The 9,993-nt window shown below is 27.3% G+C and overlaps 1 protein-coding gene across 1 annotated transcript; it reads right to left on the reverse strand.

Moving 5' to 3' along the window:
* Positions 1–2,245: 2,245 nt before the first annotated feature.
* LOC119668341 (DNA replication licensing factor Mcm7) lies at positions 2,246–4,944 on the reverse strand. Its single transcript, XM_038077814.1, has 5 exons — positions 4,752–4,944; positions 4,292–4,658; positions 3,722–4,223; positions 2,603–3,660; positions 2,246–2,542 (listed from the first exon to the last, which is right to left on the reverse strand). Exons 1-5 carry the CDS (start codon positions 4,780–4,782, stop codon positions 2,341–2,343), a joined length of 2,160 nt encoding a protein of 719 aa, XP_037933742.1. The 5' UTR covers positions 4,783–4,944; the 3' UTR covers positions 2,246–2,340.
* Positions 4,945–9,993: the final 5,049 nt, after the last annotated feature.

Here is a 9,993-nt window from a genome sequence, read left to right on the forward strand (position 1 = left end):
TTCATGACACAAAGAAAAAAAAAATAAAAACAAAAAAGAAAAAAAATAAAACAAATTAAATTAAAATTAAGAAAATTATCTAAAAATTTGCCTGAAGCGTACTAGTAACAGCGTCAATATTTTTAATACTTTGCACATAAAATAAATTTTCTAAAGTGAAATAGTGAAATAGTATAGAATAAATAAAGAAAACTGTACATAATTGTACGAATAATTGCTAAAATTATATATTAAAGTTTTATATACATAAAAAGATATTTTTAGAATCAACATATTTGCATAAATGGTACTTAAAATGTTAACCAATTTTAGTTATTTAAGTTTTTGGCAAAGTACATGCAGTAAAGTAAATCAGTTTTAAAAGTTTAAATAAAAATAAATCAAATCAAATCAAAAAAAAAAAAAACAAATTGTATCCTGTTATTATATTTTATCAATATTCAATATGTAATGAGCGCATATATGTGATTTAGGCGTTTATTTTCAATAAAAATTTTAAAATTCCAAAAATTTGTTAAATTAACTTTAGTTTATAAAATTATAGATTTCATATGAATTTTACCTTCTCACTCTCCATCGATAAAATAATATAAACTTTTATTAAAATAGCTTTAATTAATAGAAACATAGATTTCATATGAATTTCACTCATCCACTCTTCATCGATAAAATAATATAAACTTTTATTAAAATAACTTTAATTAATAAGAACATGGATTTCATATCAATTCCACTTACTCTGCATCGATAAAATATAAAATTTTATTAAAATAATTTAAAATAATAAAAACATAGAATTTCACTCATCCACTCTTCATCGATAAAATAATATAAACTTTTATTAAAACAACTTTAATTAATAAAAACATAGATTTCATATCAATTCCACTTACTCTGCATCGATAAAATATAAAATTTTATTAAAATAATTTAAAATAATAAAAACATAGAATTTCACTTATTCACTCTTCATCGATAAAATAATATAAACTTTTATTAAAATAACTTTAATTAATAAAAACATAGATTTCATATGAATGTCACTTACTCACTCTTCACGGATAAAATAAAAACTCCTCTCATGTTATACACTCTCCATGGATAAATGCATCCTCAAAGTGTGCCATAACCGCATCTCCTTTCATCGATTTTCACATCCCAATTCAGACACTAATGTAAATCCAATTAATCATTGGCTTCATACCATTGAAGTGGCGGGTTTTTCCACTTTTACCCTGGTTAGCTGCAATTAAAATTCCACCCATTTATAATCTACTCTTCTCCGCAAACAATCCCCTCCTCTTTCATACTTCTTTTACTCAAGCATATCCTAACTCGTCTATTCTTACTTAAAATTAAGCTGGTGTTCTTTCATACAATCTGCCATATAGATCTCCATGGGCTACTACAACAACAGCTCTCCATGGATAATAGGTTTTGAAAAGTTAATAAATTTGTTGCCTTAACTCTTACATAAATCACTATTGCTAACACTAAACCTTTTATCTGACAACAACAACAAAACTATGTTGTTGTTATATATAGAATTTTTCTTTAATTTGGGAAGAATCGGACGTTGTGGGTGTAGAGATTTGATAATGAATTTTTGTAAATTTAAATATTCTAAGTAACTTCTTCCCATCATACTATATTTATATTATTGTAATCTGAGGAGATCTACATAGCAGAAGGCATGAATTACAAAGTACGAAAACATAGGTTAACATGTATTAGGAAAGGAGAGAAAAAGAGCGATTGTTAAGGATATTGAAGGTAAGTGGGTTTTAATTGAAGCTTGGGGTGAAGTGGATCATAGAGGGAAGGGAAAAAAGAGTTAGGAGTTGAGAAATTCCTTGCGACTAGTGATACTTCATAGGAAGTAGAGAGCTGCATCGCTGGTTGGTTGCAGATTTTAAGGGATGCTTGTAATAAATCGACATAATCTCAATATGCATGGAGTTTCTCACAAGTTTCTAACTATTTTTATTTTGTAATGAGAAGTGAACCCCAAACATCATAACCGTTGTTCTTCAGTTTCCATGTTTCGACATAATACTTATAGCTAATTTTCAAGACTGGCCCCTAGAAGTAGACACAACTGTCAGTATTCAGTATTCAGTTTCTAGATGTGAACATATTTTTATTATAAACATAAAATTAAATTTCCGAATATTGCAGATTTTATGACTTTTATTAAAAATTGTTAAAATTATAAACATTGTACTTACAAACAATTTGTTTGTTTTATTTAACATATAAATGATTATATTTGTATAAAAATGTAAAGAGAATTATTAATGACAGTAAAAATATGCTATGAAAGAACATAAACTAACAGGTTTACATGAATGTAATTTTTGTACGCGCTTGATTAACTTGCCAAACGTTGAGCTGCTCGTAGTCTTCAATACATTTGTCAACTTGGTCGGGTTTAAATCCTTTGGTGGCGCAGCGATCCATCACATCGGCAATGCTGACGGTATTCCGTGAGCCGGCCAATTCTCGTACAACAGCAAATATCTTGTCCGACGTGTTTGGTATGCTAAGGAAAATAATTAATTAATTTTAAATCGCTTTACACACACACTTATTAGAAACTTACTGTCCAGTTTGATGTTCGTGTATTTGGTTCAAAGAATCCTTAGACATTTCCAATAAACGTAGTGCTTCGGCAACATCATCTTTCTCCACTTTATCTGATAAACGCAGGCGTGCCAAAGCAGTGGATAAACGTAAAATACCCAATAAATTACGAGCTGAAGTGAATGTCATATCCTTCTGATTACGTGCTTCTCGTCTCAATTCTACGTAAGCATCAACAATATAATCTGTCAGCTCATCTGGTATAGTTGGATGCATACGCTTGCAAAGATTTATATAGCGTCTCATCAAGTTCATCTCCAAGGCCTTCACACGCGTTGGTGGTTGTTTGCTGTGACTGTGCACATACGTAATGTGCTTGGCCAGACGTAAATCATTCTCACGATCTGGCTTATCCTGCATTAGCCATAACAAATCAAAACGTGATAATAAAGCAGCTGGCAATTGTATATTCTGTTCGACAGTACGACGTGGATTATAACGACCAAATGCAGGATTTGCCGCTGCCAATATGGAAACACGTGCGTTGAGCGTTGTCATAATACCGGCTTTTGCAATGGAAATAGTTTGTTGTTCCATGACTTCATGAATAGCTGTACGATCGGTATCTGCCATTTTGTCGAACTCGTCAATGCAGCATACGCCTTGGTCAGCCAAAACTAAAGCACCACCTTCGAGTGTCATTTCACCAGTGACTGAATCTTTCATGACAGCTGCTGTCAGACCAACACCTGATGAACCACGCCCTGTGGTGTATTGAGAGCGAACAGCCAAACGACTTATATAGCCAAGTAATTGTGATTTGGCTACACCAGGATCACCCATTAAGCATATGTTTATGTTGCCACGAATTTTCATACCATCTGGGCGTTTGTCGACACCACCGACGAGGAGCAATAACAAGGCTTTTTTTACGTCTAAATGACCGTAAATTTCAGGTGCCAAACTAGTCGCTAAACGTTCATAGAAATCATCCTGACCCAGTTCGGCCAATTCGTCTTCAGTAAGTTCAGCATCTTTATCGGATATTTCATCATTTTTATTTATGCACATTATGCGCTGCATTTGAAAATAATTAGATTTAAATTCAAATAATAATTATATAGTTTATAATACTCACATAAGCCTGCAAAAAGGTTTCAGATAGTAAACCTTGTATAATTTGGCTGAAACCTGAGCGTATTAGTGGCAAAAAGCAGCCAGAAATCAAGACATGATCACCAGGCTGTGCTTGACGTGTTACCTCGCCACGACACATAATAGTCATAGTGCGTGGTATATGACCAACGGGTACCTGATCGCTGTGTTCTTGTATTTTAACTTCTTGAAATTTAATAAATTTGGAACCACGCGTTTGCAGAAATAAACGGCCACCAGCTTTGTTGACGCGACAATCATCAGATGGGCAGTCTTGTACTGGTATAAATGATAATGAACTGACTGGCTGATATGTTTCCGCACCGCAACGATCACAAGTGTAAGTAGCCACAACCATCATAGGTTTAACCTCTGTGCAGCGAGTAACAATACCACGTACAGTTACCAATTTACCAATGTGTTCTGCTTTGATTTCACGTATAGAATGCGCTTTCTCATTGGAAAGTGGCTTGAAACCAACTTCACTATAAAAAAAAATATTTATTTAATTATAAGAAATATAATATAAAAATGATTAAAAATTCAAACTTACAAACGCTTCATTAATTCTGGTGGGAAACTATTGCGTTGATCGTGTTGTTCCATGGGGTTGCGTCTCGCTTCCATAAGCAAACGATGTTCTATGTAAACATCTAAGGCATCTTTTGCATGCACTTCACGCTCTTTATAACTTGGTAATAGTTCAGCTATCACATCACTGAAAATTGCTGTATAGCGTCGGCTATTGGCTATAACAGCTTCAGCTAGCGATTCATTGTATTCTGTTATATGATCCAAGTCTACTGTTATAAGCACTTGTTCACGATGCGCTAACTTTACCAGTTGACGTCCATACACAAAATCCTTTTTGCCGTCTTCATCATCCTTACAGAACTCACACAGAAATGTACGAATGGAATCTATTAGGTATAATGAGTTGTAAAATTATGCATTAATTATTAAATAAAAATTAATAATGTATGTATATTTCATAAACATCTCGTGGTATATACCTTTGTCTTGTGCATAATCCCGACGTGCCATATTCTCTGCTATTAAATTAATTTAATAAATTGTATTTATATTTTTTATTGTTATTATTGATTTTAAATCACTGCTTTCTATTCCGCTTGGCTTTTATTAAATGTCTATCTTCGCTGTAAAGTAATGTTTCCCTTTAGCTGCGTATTACACGCTTTGGCGCCAAAACGAAATTGTATGAAGGGTTGCATTGCGCATGTAGTGTGTTCCGTGTATGCTTATGCATATGAAATGAATGGAATCACATACGCATAAATTGTATGTATATCAATGCATTGCAATATATGAATTTTATGTATTTATATAAAATATTTTTTATTAAAGTTAGAGTGAAATATTTCTTCATAAAATGAAAAAAATATTTATATAATAAGATATAAATAAAATATTTTTTATTGCAGTGTTAGTTAATTCAAATTTTTTCTTAGTGTTTTGAGCGCCATCTCTAAACAAATTTTTTATTTCAACTGTTATTATTTCACTTGATTATTAAGCTGTGTTTAGTATACATAACACAAAAGTCGTTTAATTTAAAGGAATTTTAAATTATTTAGAGTTTTAAATAATTAAAAAGATATATACTAAAAAGAAAGCATTATACACAAAGCGATGAGTAATTGATATGGAAACTTTTACTTTTCTTTTGTAAATGCATAAATAAATTATTAGTAAGGGACGAACTATTTTTTTTCATAATGTAAAATTTAATAACGGGCTATTCTTTGAAATCAATTGAGCTTTGGTTACAACCTCATCACTCCAATCTAACCTAACCAGTTATGTTAAAATGCAATGAAATGCAAATTTGCAGTGCATATTATTAAGAAATTAATATTATAATATAATACATAATATAATATAATATTAATATAATATATAAGATATTATAAATTGGCTTGAAACTAAATAAATTTTAACTATTGGTATAGGTTATGGTTACATTATATTGCGTCATTGTCTTTCTGTATTAGAACTTAGAAGTTTAAAAACCACCTTGAACCTTTCGAAAAAGTCTAAAACACTTCTTAAAGGGAGGTCCTGCAACTAATGGTAAAACGTAAGTTTTATTTCTAAGATTAAAGGTTTTCAGACGAATGATACAATAAATTAATTAATAAACAGTGAAATTAAAGTACAATATGTTAAATCGGACTATAATGACTTGCTTAGTACAGGATTATGAGATTTTTCAAATATCTTCTTTAATGATACAAAATGTTTAGGAGACGAAAATTAGAACGATATATGGTATCCAGCAAATCAAAGTATATTTATAGTAACTTTTTATAAAACCACGCTTTTCTTATATAGTTAACGCATGGAGGCTTTTCGTCAAGTACCCATATGTAGCTAAAGATTTTTTAAACGATTTCTTAAGAATGTAAATAAAAATGGTTGATTGTTTCTACGATATAGTAAAATGATAATGTGGCTGTCATAATAGATATAAAGATTTCTCAATTGAGCTACCCAAGACATATCCTTAAACTTTGTCAAATTTTCCTTAAATAGAAACCAATTCCTTTCGATGTACCATTAAAATTTTAAATAATTATAATAATAATTAAACTAAACAACTGAATAGATCTACAGTGCCTTGTTTAATGATTCAGAGTATTTCTCTAAGTACGATTTTATCAGAAAATTATAGTGTTGAACCTACACTAGCGAGTCTTATATGTTCAACCGATATGATATGCCTTCCTTAGTACTTACTACGCTTATGCATCAGTACCGAGCAAACTCCTAATATTATATCCGATTTTTTAAGATACTAATTTAACCTTTTGTGCCCTATCGGAATTTATACAATTATTAATTAATTTTTGCTTTGTTAGATAAAAACGTCACATCATTTTAGGTTGAAGGCTCTTACAAGTGATTTCGATTGTGCTAACCCTGATAATTATAGTATATATTGCTTTATATGTCATCTTTTTTGAAATGAGTTAGAAGAAATTATCACCAATCACGTCATTGAATAGTTAAATTAATGAAATTGAAGTTTAAATAATTACAATGAAAGAAACTATTTTTTAAGAGAAACTATTGCTTTAATTGAGCGATCTGTGAACAGTAGTTAATTACAACAACAAAATTTTTATTATTTTTGATTTATTGAATTTTTAGCTGACCATTTATGTCTTAAAATTCGAAGCTCAGTCGTTGTTAAAAAAAATGTTTTTAAAAAAATCACTCAAATATTTTTATTAATTTATATTTATTTAAATTAATTTTACAAAATAACTTACAAATCATATAAACAATTCATGCGATTTGTTTTATTTTAATATTAACAAAATCAGCATAGCATTAAGATTTTGTGTTAATTACTACATTTTAAATATATTTAATAGCTTTTTTATATCATTTTCACAATTTTAACTACTACGTTTCTTGTAATAATTTTTAATTTTTAAATACTACATTATTTTCTAAAAAAAAGTAGTATTCGCTTATATTCGTCAAATGATTTTAATATATAAATATATTATTTAAATTTAAAATTATGGTATACGCAAAGTTCAGATACATTTATTTTTAGATATATAAATCAGGGTTTTTAGTAAGTTTTTACAGAAATTATATTTATGTATATATAGTGTAATTATTACATATGTATGTATATATATATATATATGCATTTTTTAATATTTTAATTATATTAAATATTATGTTTACGAATTAACTTAAATATTAATTAATCACATGCAAAAGGTATATATTTTTAGTTTATTATTATTATTATACTTTTACTCATAAAGTATTTATATTGTAACTATTATAGTGTTATATTATTATTTTAAATTATTTTTTATAATTAGTTTAATTTAGTTTAATTTTAAAATGATTCATAATTTATAATTCATAATTTAAAATTTATTATGCAATAATTTGCTACTAACTAATTTTTACATTTAACATTTAGTTTCATATTTATAATACACTAAAAAACACACATATTTTATCAATTCGTTTTTTAATTTATATAAATTCTTTAAAGTTTTTTATTTCGGAAAGAAATTTGCTAAAAAACACTGAAATTACAATTTCTATCATTTTTTTTTATAATTTTTTTTTGTGTTTTTTTTTGTTTTAATAATAAATTTTTATTTTTACACGTCTATATAAATTTCTTTCTAAGTATAAATTTCGAAATATGTTTTATGCGAAAGCTGTAAAGAGTCTTCTATGTTTTTTTCTATGTTTTCTAAATTAAAAGTGCATTAAATTTATTTATTTGTATATATATATTTTTTCGTTTGTTGATAAAGTAACTTCAGTTCATTAATTTTAGCTAATAATTTTGCAATAACAAATTAATTTTTTTTCAATTATTTTTTAGCAATAAAAATATATTGTTTAGTCTATTTGGATATATGTATGTACATGCATTGCTTTGAAATTATTTTTTTTTTTTGTTGCATTTAAAACTTAAATAGCTTTTCGTACAGTTTATGTATAAAAAGTCGGTATTTTGTAGAATTACGTATATTTTTATTTGAAAATTTTAATAATATATAATGGGTTGTCATGTATAAAGTTGTGCCTTTTAAATGTTTTTGTTTTATTTTGTATTCTTTATTTATTATAGAAATATTTTCTAACTTTACATCGAAGGAACAACATGTTTTGAACACTGCATTTTGTTGCTTATTTTTTATATTAAATATTTGCTGACAAATACACAAATAGTTTAAATTACAAATAAACGATTTCATAAATATTAATTTACCAATAAGATTGATTTATCAGTATATATAATATATATATATATGTATTGAGCAACAACATGCTATTGGCTATGTTTATTATGCATAAGACTTATGGCACACAAAAGTAAGTTCATGTTTCTTGAGTCCTTGAAAGCAGTTAAGGTAAATTTATAAATTTTCTAACTATATGTGCGTCTGGTTATTACCTTTTTTAATTAAAAAATTTTTACATCACTACAATTTGATACATATTTTCTGTATATTTAAATTTCACACAAAGATATTGAAAACAAACATTTTCACTAGATAAACTCTTAAGCCAGAATTTAGTTAATTACTACATTGAATTACAATTAAGTATTTTTCTTAATTTAATTGGTAAAGAATAAAACTATTTCTTATAGTTAAGCCGTAATTTTTTTTTTCAGAGTTGTAAAAAAACAGCATTAAGTCTGGTTGAAACAAATTGGCATATGTTAAATGCTTTTTTGACATATAAAAATTATAAACACTAAACATTAATTAATTTAAATACAAGAAAATAAAATTAATATTAGAACGGCAATGATAAGCATTTTTTACTTATATATTTAAATTAATTTATTTATTTGTGTATTTGAATTTATTAGTGAATGAAATGCTCATATGATTTTAAGGGATAATTGGAATTTTGCAACATATTTTTCCAGTGAACATTCACAATAGATTGATTTTTGAATTTGGCTGCACTGAAACTTAAAATTTGAAATTTTTTGCGAGTAAAACCTAACTCTGAAGATTTTAAGAGCATTGTTGTTGCTTTACATGTTTTATATCGTAACTTGCGAGTATTTGCAAGTACTTGCTACTCTGAAAGAAAAAATTACGGCTAAAGTTATAGTATTAATCTTAATGAAAGCAATGTAATCATGTTTTGAGAAATTGTTTAATACTCTTATTCAATATTAAATAAAATCACGTACATTTTCTATAAATAAAAGAAAGCATGAGAAGTATTAATAAGTGTTAAAAGTATTATTTGAACTTAAGCTGGAAAATAGGTAGATAGAATTAGATTATACAGAAAATCTATACTTGAATTATAAGAGTTTTGTAAAAAAAATTAATAATACAATTCTTTTTTTGTTGATATTAATAAGATAGTAACTTAAATTCTTTCTATTAAATTGAAAATTTTTATACACAGCTTTTTTTTTTAGAAATTTTTAAGCAGAACGGAAAATTTTTTATGTTCTTAAAGTCTCGTCTAACGCTGATTGTGATTTCGGAATGATTTTTTATTTTGCAATAATTGGATATGTTAAAATTGTTGATGTATAAGTTATAAATGTTCTTTCTAATTACAATGCAATTTAAAAAAGAATTTAGAAATAAATTATCTTCCTAAAAAATTCTCAAAATATTCCAGAGTTTTTTTTTTTTCAAAATAGAGTATTAACGGTGATAGCCTATAGTTTATAAAAACTCGGACATTTGTTTGGAATAAAGTCTCTTATTG

This window comes from Teleopsis dalmanni, chromosome 1, assembly GCF_002237135.1.
Source record: "Teleopsis dalmanni isolate 2A chromosome 1, ASM223713v2, whole genome shotgun sequence".
In the NCBI taxonomy this organism is placed as follows: Eukaryota; Metazoa; Arthropoda; class Insecta; order Diptera; family Diopsidae; genus Teleopsis; species Teleopsis dalmanni.

Coding starts and splice junctions, on each gene's coding strand:
- LOC119668341 (XM_038077814.1), bottom strand. CDS start 4,782: ATGGCACGTCGGGATTATGCACAAGACAAAG. Junction 4,659..4,751: donor GGATTATGCACAAGACAAAG/GTATATACCACG, acceptor TATACCTAATAG/ATTCCATTCGTACATTTCTG. Junction 2,543..2,602: donor CACGAACATCAAACTGGACA/GTAAGTTTCTAA, acceptor TATTTTCCTTAG/CATACCAAACACGTCGGACA.